The sequence below is a fragment of the Cloeon dipterum genome, chromosome 1 (genome assembly GCF_949628265.1).
Source record: "Cloeon dipterum chromosome 1, ieCloDipt1.1, whole genome shotgun sequence".
Lineage (NCBI taxonomy): Eukaryota > Metazoa > Arthropoda > Insecta > Ephemeroptera > Baetidae > Cloeon > Cloeon dipterum.
In genome coordinates this window covers 7,877,559-7,896,947 of record NC_088786.1, presented here as the reverse complement: position 1 = coordinate 7,896,947, position 19,389 = coordinate 7,877,559, and the positions used below count along the sequence as shown (strand labels likewise).

The 19,389-nt window shown below is 37.3% G+C and overlaps 2 protein-coding genes across 3 annotated transcripts in view; one reads left to right on the top strand and one right to left on the bottom strand.

Annotated features, from left to right (window-relative positions):
* LOC135948006 (cysteine-rich motor neuron 1 protein-like) overlaps window positions 1–4,019 on the top strand; it is an 87,904-nt gene extending 83,885 nt beyond the window's left edge. Inside the window, exons 3-4 of the mRNA XM_065497045.1 lie at window positions 1,938–2,117; window positions 2,394–4,019. Of these exons, the coding sequence (XP_065353117.1) occupies window positions 1,938–2,117; window positions 2,394–2,599 (386 nt within the window). The 3' untranslated portion in view covers window positions 2,600–4,019. The remainder of the gene's footprint in view (window positions 1–1,937; window positions 2,118–2,393) is intronic.
* LOC135947973 (cysteine-rich motor neuron 1 protein-like) overlaps window positions 4,011–19,389 on the bottom strand; it is a 220,935-nt gene continuing 205,556 nt past the window's right edge. For both annotated transcript variants that reach the window (XM_065496998.1, XM_065497006.1), the window contains 6 exons: window positions 17,914–18,030; window positions 10,068–10,208; window positions 7,977–8,132; window positions 7,168–7,566; window positions 6,416–6,607; window positions 4,011–5,883 (listed from right to left, as the gene is read on the bottom strand). In XM_065496998.1, the coding sequence (XP_065353070.1) occupies window positions 5,606–5,883; window positions 6,416–6,607; window positions 7,168–7,566; window positions 7,977–8,132; window positions 10,068–10,208; window positions 17,914–18,030 (1,283 nt within the window). In that variant the 3' untranslated portion in view covers window positions 4,011–5,605. The remainder of the gene's footprint in view (window positions 5,884–6,415; window positions 6,608–7,167; window positions 7,567–7,976; window positions 8,133–10,067; window positions 10,209–17,913; window positions 18,031–19,389) is intronic.

Sequence of the window (19,389 nt, the reverse complement as noted above, 5' to 3'; positions counted from 1 at the left end):
ATAAGAGTAGCTCCGCGATTTCTTATTATTGAAGATTTTGAAGATTTAGTAGCTAAAATTTTTCTTGTTCTATGCTGAGGAAATTAATTATAAAAGTAAATATAAATTGTTTTATAGATGAAATATCTTAAATTTATGTTTTATCTAACGACATTGATAAATATGTTTTTTTTCTGATATTTTTCTGTTTGTCGCAATTAAAATCTTAATAGCTATCATTTAATATATTTATAATAGCGTTCACTACAATAATTATTATCACATATTTTTTAATTACATTTGAAAATTATTCAAATTTCTGATTGATTCTCTTTCTCTAACTAAGGAATCCTGTTAAATTCGTTCCTTTCGAAAAAATTTCGGGCATTTTTATTGATCTCGACACTGCTAATCTCGTAACTTGCACACTTCATTCTATACCATCTATCAATTTTCTGACCTGGTTATAACTTTATTTTCTAATAATAGCTGAAAGATTTTTTTAATATTCTCCAGGCTTAGAGGGAAACCCAATTAAATTAAGTTAATCCACGTGATTTTGCGTGAGAAACGAGCTCAGCGGGAATAACAAATGTGTGCTGTTGTTTTTTACTCACGTCCCCCTTTCGAGAGGGTGAGCAGCGAGGGTATAAAACAAAAGTGCCGAGGATGCACTCCACTCTGGGACTTTTTCACCGGATTAAATAGGAGAAGCAGTAGTATAATAAAGGAAACACTCGATTTGGGCGAGAGTAAAATAAAAAGCAATACGCTTCAGGCCCAGAATCTGTGCCGCCGGCGGATCGGTTATTTTATTGGCTCGTATGAATGTGCTCTTTCTCTCGCCGCCTGACGATGCACACGTTGCGAGCAGTGTCGCCAGCCAGCGATCGGACAAATCTGCGCTTCACTCACTCACTCATTCAATCGAAACAGCCGCTATGGAGAAAGCCTAAAAGTTTTTATTTAATTTGTAAACCCTTTTATGCAGTAAAAAATAATTTAAAATCAATTTCCAAGTTTTAAAAGGAATTTTTCGTTTGCTTGTTCGACCAGGAAAAGGAAATTAAAAGGATTTAATCAAATACACACAGCCAAATTATTTCTAAAACATATTTCATGCAAATGGGACGAGAATCCCTAAGTAAAATTTAAGGTTATGACTTTCATCTGAAGATTTCTGAAGCAAGAACAAAAAGACGCCTCATGTCTTGACTCGTGGCAGGCAGACAAGAGGACACTAAACGTTTTTATCCTGCTGTCAATGCACCTCTTTTCTCTTGTCAATTACGCCGGGTAAAAGCTCAGCTCGCGACAAATCCTCTCTAAGGCGCACCTCTGATTTTCATTCTTCTTCTTCTTCCTCCTCCAAGCTATTTCAATTTCAACTCGGCTTAGTACGGATTTGATTCCACTCTAAGAAATCCTCTTTCTAATGACAATTAAACGGAAATATATATCTCTCTCTCCCGTTCCTAGAGCGACAGTTGGTTGTTATCTGTTTTCCTGATTGGCATAATTTAGTTATGCGTCCGCGTCCCCCGTCAGTGTTCTCGTGTGAATAGGCCGGAATGAAGCTGTCAGATGTACTCTGCGAGATTGCGTGCGTTAGCTTGTATCCCATCCATTCATTATTATTGTTATCAAGCCGCACGTCGAGCCCAGAGAAATGCATTCATTCTTTCTTTCTTTCTTTTCACGCGCACAGCGTCGGCTTCGGGCTAAACAAGAAAGGGAATCCCTTCCTTGATGCCGACCTGTGCGCTTGACCTATTGTACGCGCCGCACGTCTCGGATTAAAATGCTTTTACGTGAATTTGACAGATGAGAGCGCTGGCTTTTAGCTCGATTGACTTGCGGACGATTCAAATTCCCAGCCGGCTCTCAATTAATTATTGCTGCTGCTGCTGCTGCTGAATAAAGGACGGATCAAATGAAAAGCTGGACCCTTTTTGCAGATTTCGTCGACGGATGCGAGGTGACCGGCCAGCATTTGGCCAACGGGCAGCACTGGTTCGACGCTGAAAAGTGCAAAAACTGCGTCTGCCACCACGGCCAGCTCGACTGCCTGCCCGTCAATTGCACCAACTGCTCGGACCTCAGCGCACAAGAGGACAAATGCTGTCAGTCATGCAGGGGTAACTTAACCAGACAGCATTTTTTTGATAATTCTAACGTAAAAATGAAATCTTACCAAATTTATTGTATTTTCCCTACTTTCTTTGGTTAACAAATATTTAACAGAAAAAAACGTTTTCTAAATGGCTTTTAATCTGGTTTAATAAATTTTATTTGCTTAAATTTTTCGTCAGCTTTATTTGGTGCCCCAGATATGAGGGATCCTAATTTCAATTAAATTAATTTAAGTAATAAATTGGTTTTTATAATAATTAATTTGTTGCGAATATTTACAGGTGTCACAGCGGCAGCAGTGGTGTCACCGGCCGCGCTCACGAAGCCCATTGTTGTGGGCGAGAAGGAAATCCCTGTGGTGGGAGTGACGTTCGCCGGTCTGTTTGTGCTGATTCCACTGCTCTGGTTCATCATCAGGTGCGGCGCCAAGCTACGGACATACTCGCCAGTGACGCTGTCCGACCCGGACAGCTTGGACCCGGTTTGAGAATGAAACTGACACGACGCACAAGCAGAAGAAGAAGAACCCCGCTGTGATAACTTTTCTTGTATAATTAGCGTAACGCAAACAAACACACAATAAAACACGCGCGCTCGCATTTCGACCCCTGACAGCACAAAAAAGAGAAAGAAGAAAGAATAAAGGAGTGAAGGGTAAAAGAAGTGTTTGTAGGGCAGAGAGCTGAGTTTATTTTTACAAAATATAACACGCATCAGCACGCGCGCTTCATTTGGGACTAATAAAGTGGAAATCTGGGGAGCAGGAGTAGAGGGGAGTATTTTGGTAGAAGTGTTGTCGATTTTTGTGTGTAAACCGGCACAAAAATAGAGCTAGTAGAATGAAAAATGTGGGCCATTCTCAGTTTTTCGTGTTTTATCTGCTTGTTGTGACTATTATCTTATAATTTTTCTTTCAATTATTTAGTAGAGTCAGAATTTCGAAGAAATACTTATTAATTTTTAGTAGTTTTAGGATGAAAATGAAGCTAAATTTTTGTTTTCTATGCCGAGAACAAGATGTTGTCACCAATCATTTGTAATGTTTCAGAAAATCAATCAAAGATAAAAATCAGTCCAACTGATCGCGGTAAAAATGTTGCAAATAATAATCTTTTGAAGTTTTTCTCTTTGGGTAAAATATTTATATTTTTGCATGTGGCACGTGTTTTAAAGGATACGTGTGCCGATATTGAATCGTCCTCCGCGTAAGCAAACAAACGCAAGATAGAGAGAATAGAGAGTGGCCACTACATTGTGACATCATCACTGCTCATGGGGGCAGAGAAAACAATATTTTACTTTTTAAAATGATTGCTTGGCTGATGGTATAACATTTATTTTGATTCGATTTCAAAACAAACAATTAGCAATGATTATCAATCAGGGGCGTGCCCTGACCATCAGCGATCCTAACAATGACGACGTCACAAGGTCCAGCCATTGACGGCTTGTGTGGCAGCCGTTTCCAAGGAACTATATCTTCATTGATTTTTTTTTAAAAAATATTTTTTATAAACGTCCATGTCCTTCAGCCTGAAATCAGGACCAAATCTTGCAAATGAACGGTGGCGTCATCTATCAAGGTTATAATAATTGTTAACCACGTTTGTCTTTATTTTATTAAGCGGCTATCCTATGTTTCCACGTTACAAAAACTGAATTGCACAAAATGTTTCTGGAATCTAAATCAAATTAACTCGTGTGGTTGGTATAGAAGTACGATGTATATCATTGTGTATAATATGAAATTTGTAAATCCAGCTGTAAAATATGTATACATACCCGCGGTATAACAATATGCATAAATAATAAAACGTTGTGTAAATACCATGAATGTATCCCAGCGCGAAATAAAGTTTTGGCAAGTGTAACAAAAGAGAAATGAAAGGCTTGCTGCATATAATGTACACATCCTTTATTTTTGGACAACAATACATCTTCTTCGCTTAATAGTGTCCGTTGAAACTACGCCTTTGATACGCGAAAACAATACAACAATACACTCAAGTGGTGATAATTTGCAGGGGATGAGAATCAATAATGATTTAATACACTTCTTGGATCGGAGCCGAAAAAGAAAAGCTGTGGCGTAGCTCTCGGGTCTGCTCTCTCACAAAAATACTTTGAATTGTGGCAAAATAATAATTTGTTATTTAAATTTACTCCATATACAATTAGACAAGAGATCATTTTTCCAGATTAGCTTTCATAATCGTACTCGTGATGAATCACATGAATGTAAAATACTCGTTATATCATACTATGCGCGCGTTTCCTCTCCGCCATTTTCCATTTTTATTTCACAACAATTAACACACCTCTTTCTACACAGCAACTTGTTTTATAGTCTGTGGCTGCTGACAAAAAAAATCAAAATATCCACGTCAATTTGTTCCTCTTTGCGGAATTTCACTAAACCAACAAAAATAAGTCTACTACAAACAACTAGGAGGGAAATTAACGTTTATTTCTTTTCTTAGAAGGGAGGCGACCATCGGAGTAAATAATTTCAGCCAGATGGAGGTTTCCTTCCCTGAAAGTTGAATTTTCCGTTATGTTCGGTCAACGAGTTTGTTGTCAAAAAAGTGATTTAATTTCACGCGGTGGAGGACCACAATTATTTGCAGTACCTTTCCAAGTGAAAACAGATGGCTTTTTGACATTGCTGACCACTCATAACGGAGAATTCGCCTTAAATGGAAGGAGACTACCATCTGGTTAAAAGAAGCCAATTACATTTTTGGATCAAATGGTCACTTTCCTTTTCAGATGAAAACAAAGAGCACAGTGAATCAATGGAATGAGTGGCGTCAAGCATATTATAAAAAATAATGATGTGCGTGTTTTTACAAATTTCAAATCCACGTCAGTTTACATTTTATTCCACAACGATTAACACCGATCTTTTTGTATTTATGTACACAGCAGCAGCGACATTAGATATATACTCTTTTTTGTCATCGATATATAATTTTATATATACACAATATCCTGAACATGGATTGCATTCAAATAATAAATTAACACCTTAATTACTTCCAACGCGTGTACAGAGTCAGTCAAAATTCTCCAGCACTCTCTTATTCACGGCGATTCCCGAATATACGTGGTCCCCTGTTAGAAAAACGTGTGCTCGTACAAAACAAGTGCAGTAGCAGCAGCATCGGCACCGGGGTCTGCAGAAATTCCGTGGGATCCGCGTGTCGCAGTCGCAATAAATTAACAAATACTGTTTACTTTTTATTTAAATTTAGTGAACAGAATAAAAACGAGTCACATCGCAGCAGCAGCGGCGGCGGCGGCGGTCTCGATCAAATCCACGCACAGCACTCAAAGATTTACGACATATTTATATTTATAAATTAAGGGTCAAGTCTTGTATGGAAAAGTGGCATGTTCGGCGCTCTTTTTCTCTCTTTTTCTCTCTCGCTCTCGTTCATACACGTCTCACGGTCATCACAGAATTGAAGCTCACTCATGCACGCGGGGCGAGTCACACGTGCGAGCTGTCGTGCTCCGTGTTCACCTGCATGTACTCGCCGGGGGTGCCGTTGTGGTCGACGGGCTCCAGGTGCTTCACGGGGCTGTAGAACAGGGTCGGCGACGGACTCTTCATGTTCGACACCTTGCTGTTGCAGCACCACGACTGCAGGTAGGCCCACTTGCCGCCGCGCCACACCATGCACGCCACCCCAGTCGCCATTGCCGCCAGAACGCTCAACGTCCCCAGCACGATCCACGCCGCTGTGTAGTTACTCGTCCCCTCTAGCTCTGCGGATCAAAAATAAAAAAGTCGTTATGCAAAATGGTCCGTCATCAGTTTGTCAGAAGTAGTGCAATATCAAGAGATGTCACGAGTGTACAATTTTATGATATATTTTTTTAAAAAAACGTGCAGGGTGATTTTCAATACATACTCCCATTGAGTGCAAAAAGGAGAAATTAATAAAATTTTTAAGTTAAATGATCCTCATACTTGATTACATATTTACTCAAATTTGCCACTATCACCAGTTTTCTAAGATAATAAAAGATGGATAATCTTTCTAAAGGTGAAATTTTAATTGCTTTAGCTATTTTTTTAATATCATTCTCAAAAAAGAAAATTAATACATCGGTTTAAATCGTGCAAGGTTAAATTAAACTAGTGAATCAAGCAGAATATCAATTTTTAAAATGAGAAAATAGCGTTGGTTACTTTATTTCCATAAATCCAACTAAATGCAGAATATTATTAATTACTCTATTTTTTCTATTAGAATTTAGCATCAAAATGCAGCATTGTAAAATTTTCGAGACTCACCTGAGGGACACGTGGGACAGCACTTTTCAGGTACAATGATGGAGTTTTGGCAGTTGAGGGGCGCACACTCGGGCGACAAGCTGCACACCACCTGGCCCTCTTCTTTGCATTCGCACTTCTCGCAGCCGCGCCGCGTCCACCTGTCGCCGGGCATGTATGTGTTGTTGTCCGACACGCAGCTATTGCTCACGTCTGCAAAAACAACGAGCAAAAAAAACGTCGATCATCAGTCAAGCCTGCCACTCGCTTACCAGAGCAATAAAAATTCGAATTTACTAAAGAGCAGGAAAATTTAACGCGTTTGCTTATGCAACCTGCGAAGCGTCAGTGTCTTTGGTTTCCAGCGGTTGCATAATTTTTAAAAACATAAGATACAGATCGTCAGAGAGTTTTGATTTTAATAAAGAAACTATTAACCTTTAATAGAGTTCCGTTAATTTTATTTATTTTTTGTCAATGTAAAATTAATTTAATCTTGTGAGACGCCGTTCATTAATTTTTAAATTCTTTAAATAAATAAACGACAAAACATAAAACAATATTAAAAAAATAATATATTTTTTTAAATCTGATAAAAGTTTTTGTAAATGTTTTAAATATTGATATAAAATTTAAATATTGGGAAATATTTTTATATGTATATAAACAAAGGCTTTGGGCATAAGCAGAAACGTACAGAGTAATATGCTTTTTAAGGAAATATCCAATATTTTAGATTATGTATAATGACTAATTTAAAGATTTGTACTCACTGGTGCAAAGTGGACAGCAGCGTCCACTGATGGAGACGGGGAGGGGGCAGGCGGGCGGCGGGCACTTTTGCTCGTAGCACGCGGTGACACCCTTGACGCAGAGGCAGGAGGTGCAGGCGCCGTCGCGCCACGACTCGCCTTCGGTGCGGTGCGCCGGACAGGCGTCGGTGGCGGTCGGGGGCGGCCGGTGGGCCACGGCGGCGCACCGGGGGCAGCAGCCGTCGGCCAGCGGCACGGGGGCCTCGCAGGCGGCCGGCGGACACGGCTCCTGGCCGCACAGCACCTGCCCGCCCTCGCCGCACTCGCACCAAGCGCACTCGTCCAGCTTCCAGCGCTCGCCCACCGGGTACACGGCGCCGTCGGCGCTTTGGCACGCTGCTGGACCCTCAGACGCGCTTCCTGAAATGACAATACACAGTGCGACACAATTATTTCCAGTAATTAAACAAGATGAAAAATTAAACAATTTATTATTAAAGAATTTAATAGTTATACAAATAAGTTATGAGTTTTTTAAATCTATTTAAATTTAAGTAAACTGATTTTATTAACTATAGGTATTTAAAGATTTTTAGCTACTAATTATATAATATCAAGTTTTTTTATGTTTATTATTTTATTTTAAAAATATGCACACCTCGATATGAGGAATTTTGAATAAAAATTAATTAGCTAATGATCTGTCCTCTGAATTATTGAACAGTATTTTTTCTTACCTCTTTGAGCATTCTGATCAAAATTTTTGTATTTATTCCAAATAAAAACTGTTATATTTAACGTGTGATTAAAAAAGTGCAAAATTTACTCACCATTGCATCTGGGACAGCATTCACCAGGAAGAGAGTAGGAGGCCCCCGGACACCTTGGACAGCCAAGGAGGGAGCACAGGTGAGTGCCGTTTCTGCAGACACACTCTCTGCACCCGTCATACCACTGGTCACCATCCAGTCGCAGTAAAAGTCCATCTGTAACCCGTCGTCAACGATTTTTCACTTTGCTGAATGACCTCATTTACTATAAAGTAAAATTGTTTTTCAATTGAGAAGCAGGCTGTTGCGAATTTCGCCAGTGATTTTCATTTTGTTAAATCAGACCAATATTCAATAAAGGTTTAAAAAATTAAATCTAGCCGAAAATGGTAGATACAAATGCAAAAGGGGCTTAAAAATCTAATAATTAATAATTATTATTGATTCAGCTGTAAGTTGGATTCAAAATTGCAGGAAATAAGCTGCTATATCCTGAATCATCCACAAGGTAATTTAGAATGGATGTTTACAACGCTTGCTTTTAGTTTAATAAATATTAATTTATCCTTGAATTACACATGAAAGTCGTTCTTAGTAATATCATTGTTTACAATTTTAAAACAGATCTACAAAAATTTTATTTATTGAGATCAGTTATCACACAGACCAAATTGATTTCAATTCATTAAAAAATAAAATTCAAATGTATGGAATTGAGTAGGGAATTTCATTTAAATACAACTATTTCTTTTAACTGCAGATGGCAATAATTTTTATTCTCAATTAATCTTTCTGAAAAATTTAAACAGCCTTATTTTCCCAGGTAATTGTTTTAAAAGGTTTGAGAAAAAAATCACGGTCCTAATTTTATTCATCGAGCTGAGATTATTATTCAAACGAACAATTTATCAATCCGTTTTAAAATCTGACTCGTCCATTTGTTCGTAACATAAAAAAGCTTCCAAAGCTGACAACACGTTTGTATATGAAAATTCATCACACGTCAAAAGACGTCGTAATCTGATGCATCTCCCTCCCGTTAACCCCGTTTGTGAGAAACAATGCAAGAGAATTCCAGGAAGCGCCATTTCTCCTTGGTAATTTCGAAAGGCCCCTCTGATCATATTCTTATCAGCGCGAGCATGTTGTGCTATTGATTTAGCGGCAGGTCCATTTGGAGATGAGCCTGACAAGGGGGCGCGGTGCGGGGCGCGCGGGAAGACAATGGGCATTATCGCTTTTTAAATTATTTATCTCTCTCATCGGCGTTTCTGCTTTCAGCGAGTCGGGCGGCAGGTGCGCCCGCTTTTGCAGCAGCAGCAGGTGGATTGCATATGTGGCGCTATTTGAATAAGCCCACGTAATCCGCACACGAAGCAAATCTGCCCGCCAGGAATGCTAAACACGATTTTGTTTTCTACGAATAATGGGCGTGTTGAGCTGCAGGGAAATATGGCAATTTCCACCAATTTCGTTGGGAAATGGTCGAAAATTTACACTGGCACTCGGTCGGAGGCTGAAAATTATATTCAATTTTGATAACAGAATGAGATTATAGCTTCTAAATTTTTAACCCTCTCAATGTATAAGGACACCTTTTGATAAACATTAACTATTTATAGCCAAATATTAAAAGATTCGGGTTTCACAAAAGGCTACAAAATACAACATTTTGCATTTTGAGCGGTTTTAATATTAATCATTTTTTAATTCCTTACTTATGTAGAATGTTTTGAAGATTTATCACCAGTAAAATGTGCGCAGTAGTAAAATTAGGACCAATAAGTAAAAGTTAAAATTAAAGTAACTTTTTTTCGCTTGATTTCAATTCCTCTTGTTGTGATTTATCCAAAGGTGTGCAAATTATGAGGCGAAATTAGACCTGAATTTCAATAAGTAAACAGTTGACTTGATTGATTATTAATATTCTCAGAATTTAAAACGGTGATCTGGATAATATACATATTAGAGCTATTTTTTAATTTTTACAAATATTTGAATTTTAAGTCAGGGATGATTTTTTTTTTAGTGCAAGGTCAACTTTATAATTAATCTGATATGAAAAGTTCTTTATATATGGAAGTTTGCATTACCTGCTTTTTTATTTTAAAAATGGGTGTTGTGGAAAAAAATGGAGCAAAATTCACTCACCAACACACGGGCGAGGGCCAAGGTTTGTGTGGAAGGGCGGCGGAGCGGAGGAGTGCGAGTGGTTGGCACACTCGCATAATTGGGAGCCCTTTGCGTCCAACTGGAAGCCCGTCTCGGGACACAGAAGCGGACACTCCTCTCCTGTAACATATTTAAAGCAAAATATAATTTTATGTTTTAGATTTTCACTGCGCACAAATTGTGTTCAACTGGCCGATATATGCGCAGTAAATTTAGTATCTCAATTCTTAGGTCCTAAACAAAGATGTTATACCAATTTAAGAATCTCCCGTACAATTCTGGAAAATATAGTTATGTAAATTGAGGGAAATCCCAAAAAAATTTATTCTAGAAATTCACAAATAAGGAAAGAGGCAATCGAAATGTCGATGTTCAAGATAAATCGTCTGGATCTTTCTGGTTTTGGCCGCCCACTCTTGGTGCTTCCATAAATTAATGGACTCTCTTTCACTCTCACACGCTACGCACGAGCTCGCGCGCGCGTGTGTGAGTTAATATAGAAAATTACGTCACGACGAGCGCAAGAAGATAAGATTTTTCGTTCGGCATGCATTGTGACAACTTTGTTTCTCGGCCTCTCGTGCGATGCGTGCTTGGCGGGCGCGAAGAGGAAAAAGAAAGAGAGTTATTATTAAATGACTAATATGCCGCCTCGTTTCCAGCTCAATTTATCACTTTGAGAGCGGCACGGCAACGACATGCGATTAACTTTTGGTTCACAGGTTAATTATCTCGTTAAATTACAAGAACGCCATGAAAGTAAAACTAGAAACATTTAATCACTTGGTGAAATAAATTCATATGGGTGGAAAATTAAATTTGAATATTACGATAGTCTGTTTTTCTGGCTCCCAAAGTTAAAAATTACCACTAATGTGGCCGGTTAATATTTTACTACTTAAAATATGCATCTGTGGAACAGTTTTGCTAAAGACTTGATTGATTATTGTTTTTTTAAACCTTTTAAGGACAAAACATTATTACAACAAGGAAATAAAAAGCAACATTTCCAAGAAGAAAACTGAAATTGAATTTCAATTCAGACACATAATAATAAGTGATTGGTACTGATAAGATGACATTTTTTCCATCTAAAGAGCTCGAAAATTAAAATTCATAGGCTAAACAATCAAAACTCTGGTGAGATATATAGGAATGAAATTATTTTTCAAATTTTTTTAAACCTATAGCAATAAAATTATTTTGGAATCAACTTCAACCGCAGAATGAGGTTTGAGTTTGTTAGTTATATTAATTAATTAAAATAAAAATATATTGAAATATCTTTCAATAAGATCAATAATTCAAGCAGTTTTTTTAATGCAACTATAAATTTAAAAAAAATGTTAAATAAAATGAATCTTTTTAGTTGTTATTTTAATTGTGTTATATGGAGTGGAACAAAGTGCCCGCTTGGTCCGCTAATTTGAAAATAATAAGTTGAAGAAATTGTCCATTGGGCCCATTATGCGGCGAGAGTGGAGTACAATTGCGTCGGATAATTGTTATTGCCGCGCGGCCCGCATTCGGAATTTTTCACGCTTCAAAGGTTCCCAGGTCAACGGCGAATTAAGCATTCTCCCTCGGCCGCGCGTCGGCTCATTTATGTAAATATACGCGAGAGCGCCTTTGATTACCGCAGACACGGCTAGCTCTGAATCAAAATTTATGACGGCCAGCGTAAATAAATGTAAATAAATGGAGAGACTCCCTAAACGACAATAATGCCCATTCCGGACACGCCCCTTTTTGTATTCAAACATGAGAAAATTCCTTCCTCGAGTCCTATCCGAATAAATTGCTCTATCGAGTTTCACGCAATTAGAATTGGAAATCGTGCTCGGCCGGAAATCGAGCGCCGTGGAATCGCAGGTCAAAAGTCGAAACCGTCTTAGAGCGGTGTGAATCGCGAATTATAGCCCAAATTGCTGCTTCCCAGGTGGTCGAAAAATGGTTCCAGCGCTGCTTGTCTCAATTAAATTTCACGCGTGATTTGGGAAACGAAAATTGACGTGAACGGTGAAGGTCACAGTTATTTTCAACCACACGGTAAATTGATTTAAAATAACATTTTTGAAAGTCAAATAAAAATTTATTCCAAAAATAAAAATAGCTTACTCAGGATATAAAAAACAGCACAACACAACAAGGAATAATTTTGATGTTGGAAATGTAAAATAATAGTTTTTTTAATTATATAATTAAAAGACTTTTTTAATTTTAAATCTTTTTAATTAATTTTTCTTATATGTGTGCCAAATTGTAAATTATTGGACTTCAATACAAGCTGAAATCTCACCTAAAATACTCACACTTAGATTTTTTATGCAAAATATGTTTTAAATATTGCACGCATAATTTTCTTTGTGGTTTGTCTAAACAAACTGTATGCAACGAACAGTCGAACATGATAAATCAAAATTATATTAAAGAAAATAAGCAAACAAAAAACATATAATTATTAAATATTTGTTTTGGAAACATTATTTTCCCCTTTTTTCAACTAACAATAAGACACGTTTAAAAAAACGTATTAGGCCATCTAACAAGAAGTGAGGGCAACTTTTAAAGGTTTTAATCAATTTTCCTTGGTCATTGATCTTGATTTACAAAAAATACGTGAAAATAAGCATTCAAATTTATTTTCTTGAGCTTCGACTATTTATTTGTTTATTGAATTTTAAATCCCATTATTCCCAGTCGTTTCAAGTTAAATTTAAGAGAGTAAACGTGAGCTATTTATCAGTGTCAAGTAGTAAGAATTTAATTGGTTTTAAGTGTGTTTGTGGCTGTGTGCGGCAAGTCGGAGCGGCAAGTTGAAAAGCCGCAGATGACGCAACTGCAAGAAGCAGACTTGCCTGCTTTCGAGTGCTTTTGCTCTTGTGTCCGGCGAGAGATGTGATTTTTTCTCATTCCGCTTAAACAAACGCGCATGACTCAATGAGATTTTCTCATTTAAAGCGCCAAGCCACTTGAGTTTGCGCGCGCGATTTAGGCCCCTCGACGGCGCCGATCTCTGCTCTCAGCGTCGCCGCCGCCGAATATAATGAATTTATTTTATTCCCTCTCTCAAATTTGCACCGCCTGCTGCGAATTCGCTCCTTGAGGGCCAATTACGCCTGCTGACAGAAATTCCGTAACACGTGTAAAACGAATTTTCCTCCCTAGAACGGAAACTCGAGCCAACGTGCCCCCTTGCCAAAGGTCAATCGCGCTCGAATTTGCGATTGCCGGCTCGGGTTACCGGCCAATAAATAAACCATTAGCGACGAGCGTTTTTGACAATAAAAGTTCCGGCGTTGCGAATAAAAAATCGAATTAAGAGCAAACAAGACAGAGGATGGACGGGAGGCCAAGGTGAGAAACAATTTTCTGCTAAAGGTTATTTTGTTGGCTAAATGATCAGTTTTCACGTACATTCAAGCACAGTGTTTTGCTAATTTTGTATATAAATTTACACGATATGCTAAATTTTTTGAGGGTGTAAACCTAGTTTTTCATTTATCCACGAACTATATAATGCATAATATTATTATTAATTACGCAAACTCGCAAATGACTAAAAATGATGAATATTTATTGATTTATATTAAATTTTGTTGCTTTAGCTATGTAGTAGAATACGCGAAAAACAACCTCTCTTGAGGAACATAAAATTAACGTAATTAGCATGTGTTACATTATTTATTTTTCAATTCGCTGTTTTATCATTTATGGAAGTAGCCATGGTTAAATTATTTTTTCTGTTTTCGATTTATAAACGAATTCTACAAAGCAAGCGTTTCCATGAATTCTGCTCATTGGGTTTTTAGCATTCATGAAGTTGATATACTAAGAGAATAATACACATTATAAAGATTTAATTTTATTTTTGTAACAATAAATTGGCAAATTCCCTAATTTAATTGCATGAATAAAATTACAATATCAATGTTTTATATTAAATTAAGATTGGCAATACCAATTGGTTAATCTTTAATTTAATGCAAGTCAACAAAAAAATATTTCAACATCTAGGTGAAACCAAAAAGTATGTTTTTATCCAGCAGTATTATATTTAATTTAAAAAAACTATATGGGTTTTCAATATCATTGATGAAAACAAACTGATCGAAGCTTTTATAAAGGTAATACTATACTTTTAATGTTCAAGGTCTTTGGATGTTGTTCTTGGAGTGATCCAATTTATTTGCATTCCAAAGCTCTGGATCCGCATTCAAGGATTTGGCATGTCGTTCGGAGCGAAGTGGAACACAAATACGCACACGTAAATGCAAATAGGCGCGAGCGAGCCGGCTTTGAAGATCGGCCGATGCGGCAGCGGAGCTTCTTTCAAGAAAGCGAGTGCGTAGGTGCAGAAAGCAGTCATGGGCGCGTTTGTTTATAAATAACGAGGCAATTAAAATAGCTCTGGCCCATTGAGCGGCGGGCGAGTGATTGCTCAGCGCTTGGCCATCCGTGACGCTCATTTTCCTAATCGCAACATTCGATCGTCTCCTTCTTTGGCGCAACGACGCTCCCCCGCGCACGTACTAAATTTCAATACATTTTTTCGTAAAGGCTCTTCCCGTGCGGCAGCGAATCGATTATTGCGGCTGTGATTTTCGCTTTTTTCGCTCGCTTCACGCGCGGACAGGAGTGGTTTCCGTCTCTCCAACACGCTCGAAAGCATAATTACTCCTTTCCTTATTAGGGGTCAATAATCATAGAGGAAGAAAAGGCATTCATTTGAAGAAAATAATTCATAATATTTTGGAGGTTTTTCATTCGATTTTTTGAATGATTTTTCTTACTATTATTGAAATATATGATCTGCTTTGAGGTAAAAATGACGATATTTAATTGGTTTTCACGGATAAAAAGTTGATTTCCGAGATGATTAGGATGGTTTCCTAATTTTGAGGCACTTGCATAACCATCTGCAAGAAAAATGAGTTATCTCACGCAATTTTGGCGAGTTTTAATTTCAAGACCATGATGGGATTTCACATAAGAAGAGAGTTTTCCGAGTTTTCAAACCCCTCAGAAGACAAAAAAATTTAATGGAGCAGTTGGAAAAATTTGTATATGGTCTGATATATGCAGAGCGAAAATATAATATTATGTATTTGAGTCAATTTATACGGTTTTAGGCTGTTTTCAGGCGCTTTGGATGTTTTCGCAGATTTAGACGGTTTTAAGTTTGGTTCAAGCTACTTAAAGTTACATGATCCGTACTCATTGGATTATCGGATGGTCCCGCAACGATTGGAAGCTCAAATATATTAATTGTTGAGAATATAACTGCGAAACAAAGAAATTGTAATTCAATATTTGTAATGCATGTCAATGTAAGAAAAATATATTTATTTTTTATTTTAATATGACAAAAATACTTTTAAATACATTAAAAAGGATAAATTTTTATCATATTAATATTTGTTTTTTGTAAACAAGAAAAAATAAAATTAAGTTACATAAATAAAACTAATTTTTATTAATAGCATTATATTCTTAAAAAAATTTTGTTATAAGCAATAAACAGTAATACCTAATATATATAAAATATAAAAAGATAAACGTGTTTACGATCTTAAGACAAGATTTCTGTAGAGCGCGGCAATGTCAGAGATATAATTCTAGAACTTAACAGGCCGTTTATTATTGATCGCACAACCCTCGTCTCCGATATTGGTTTTGGCAGCGAAAAATAAATGGTCTCTATTGGCAATCCGCTTATGTACTGTAATTATCGCCGAAAATAAGCGGGCCCGTGCGTCCGAGCGCACGTAGCAGCAAGCGGCGGCGCGAGAAAAAGAGTGAACGCGGCGATAACTTTGGACAATTATCTCCGGCTCGGCGCGTTATTATGTCGCGAGAAAAAAAGGGCTGCCATTAGGCACTTTGTCTGACACCGCCGGCAATTAGACGAGCACAAGAAAGCTCATTCAGTGCGTGTCTTAAAATTAATTGCGGCGCAAATAACGAGACGTTTATAGAACGCGTTTAAAGAGGTTACTGAAAAATCCTTGTAGTCAATTCTTTAACTGATATTTTCAAGGGATAAGTGAAAGAATCATTGAATGGGTAGCTTTAAAAATTAAAAAAAAATAAACACTGGTTGCAAAGTTTGCATGCTTTAAAAAGGTTGAGGGCTCTTTACCTACTTCAAATCTGATTTTAATATTTCCCCCATACATTTTTATTCATTTTGTTGGATACATCTCTGCCTAGAAAATATGGTTACAAAAAAGAAAATTGTATAAAAAGTAGGTAGAATTTTGAAAATTAATTCTTAATCCTTTTTTACGGTTTGAGTAAAAATGAATTGAAAAAGCAATTAAAACAATTTTTTCAATTTATCAATCCGCTTGAATTCATGACTCGTAGGGATAATAGGATGTGTTTGCATATTTTCGCGGAGAGAGGAGCGAAAATGAGTGAACGGCCGCCCACGCAGGCATCAATCTCGCTGGAGTATTAAGACCTTCACACGCGGCAAAAATTACGACGCCCTTTTCACTTTGTTAATTGCCCCCTTCCCGACGAGTCACAACATTTAAGCACGCGGACACGTGGGTTTCTGGTAATTGTTTTCTGAGTGTAATCGCGCTGTTTCACGCCGCTCTTTGTTGTCGTCGCCCACGAATTGTAATTTTCCCTCGCAGTCGTCCGTTCAAGTGCATCAAATTAATTAAATAGACGCGGACAACACATAGCCAGACGGGAAAAACTCATTGACGCACGTCCACTCAGCACTAACCACTTGTGTTTTATTAAACAACGAGGCAAAAATGTCATTTGGCCGCATTCCTAAATTAGTGCCATTTGGGAACCATTTTGGGAAATCCCATTGCTTGATGATTTATTTGAATTCATACATGGTAAATTTTAATGTTTCTAACTTACTACGAAATTTAGCAGGTTGAAGCGCTGTCCTTAGGTTGAAATAAATTTAAGATATAGACTATGTCGTAAATTGTTTGCTTTATTAAGAAATACATCTTAAGTATTTATGTTCATTTAATAGTGACCAGTTTTATCACTGCGCCTCATTGAACGACACAAATCGCATCTTTCCACGTTATTTTTGGCGGAGCAATTATTGGGCATTATATTGAAACAAATTAAGAAACAATATTTCACGTGCTGTATTGTTCAAACCTCGACTCAGTGAATTATTGTTTAATGAAACATTTATCCTTGCTTCTCACTCCATGATGAGATGACAGTGTGGATTGGCACTTAACCTTGACAGTGTTAATTATAATAATGAATTATTTCCCTGAGATGGTTCACTTTTCTTGAAACACTCATTAAAAGTCAAAGTAATTGTTTTCAATTGCTAGAAAATGTCCACATCATATAAACTAACACTTTGACTTTCTAGCTATTGAGTAAACTCGCCGTGATCATCTCACCCCAAACACAATACTAACAAAATATTATAAAAATAGAAAATCATACAGCGAGATATTTTTTTCTAATACTCAATATTGGTAGTTATATTGCACTAAAACTAGAAATGGGCAACATGGATACAAAATTTGAAAAATTTAATTGTTTTTATGTTTAGATTTTTTAATATACTCAAAAGTTTAGAAATAAAAATAGCATAGAAAAAATGAATTTAAGTATAATTGAAACCATTTTTCTTAAATTTAAAGATGGTAATTCTGACTTTACAAAAGAATTTGTCCTCCAAAGACAATTTTAAATATTATTTGAATTATACGTTAGCGTGATTTGTGATAATTTAGTGCCTAAATGTTTATTCTGTACACAGAAATAAATAGACAACCGTTTTAAAAATCAAACCCTAGACCAAACGTGAAAAAAAACTTACCGTCGATTTTATGGCATTCGCAGGTGAAACAGTCGTCCTTGTCTTTCTTCAAGCCGTGCTTACATTTCAACGTACATCCTTTCAAGAGCTCACAGTGCGGCAAATGAATGTCAGAGTCTGCAAAAAATCAAATTCCTTAATTAAAAAATTTGAAAGCCAAACATTCAAAGTTTTGGAGCGATGGTTAATTGAATTGTTTTTGTAGGCATTGCGCAATGCCTATGTGCGTGGAATTCGAGAATGTGTTTGCCGCGAGTTGTGGCCCGTGAGAGAGGGCAATAAAAATTCTTGCAAATAAAGTGAGGCCGAGCGCAAACATAATTATCTCGAGTTTGTGCGCGCTCGTTGCACAACATGGGTGTATGTGTGTTTTTTGTTTTGCAGGCTCCAAGCTAATTTCAATCGCTCTCGTTGGCCTGGTTATTTTCCAGTAATTAAAATCAAATTGATCAATACACTAACTTATTTTATTTTTAATTATGACGAGGCGTGGCTCGCTTCTTGCTAAAAGTGTGTTTGTTCTGCGAAACTAGACGCGCGATGCCAGCGGAATAATTTTGCGGTTACCTCTCGGAGCTCTCGGTGCGCGTAAACTTATTTGCAGTGAAGTTTCAGAGCAAAGTGTGTGTTGTGCATTCCGACGAAGACGACAACAAGCACAAACACGCGCACAGCTTGTGTATTATTTGTGTTTTCTGCCTTTTTTCCACCGCGCGCTGAATGAATTATGCGAGAGAAGAGCCGGGTTTGTTGATTTGGCCGACGGACAAAAGTGGCGCAAGCTAATTTATTTCAACGTGTGTGTTTACTGCCGAGGGAAGAACAATGTGTCGTTTAATCGAGCTCAGCGACGGGTAATTGCCACTTTGCATAATTCCAATTTGTTTGCTCTGCCTGGGGAATGCGCCGCTTTGATCCTCAAATTCGAGAGCAGAGGACTAGCTTTGAGAAGTTGATTGGCCATTTTTTGGCAGAATAAAATATGTTGGAAAATCCTGTTTCGAGCAAAGCGAAACGCATTTTTTTAAAAGGTAATCAGAAAATTTGATAGGATTTATTGCATTCAGACCACTGATTTGAAACTGATGGAGCAATTTTCAGTCGTTTCCACTTTGTGCTTTGTGAATGGGCTCGCTTTTGATACGGACTTATTGGAATGTCAAAAACAGGCTGCGTTTGCTAAATATGGCAGCTCACAAACAAACTCCAAAGTGAATTTATGATTTGGTTATTTGCAGCAGTTAAAAAATTAAGCATTATGCAGACAGATTTGCACATTTCTCCCATTGTGCTATATATTATAATTTTTTTAAGTACAGTAAACAATAATGTGCAAAAATATGGCAACAATTGAGTTGGTGTATGACATTTGATAGAAATCAATACGTACTCTCTAGGAATTTAGAGTGGAAGCTACAATTTTCCCAGTTCACATTTTCAGTTTGCGAGAAATCTGCTCAAATGTTTGCGTGCTAA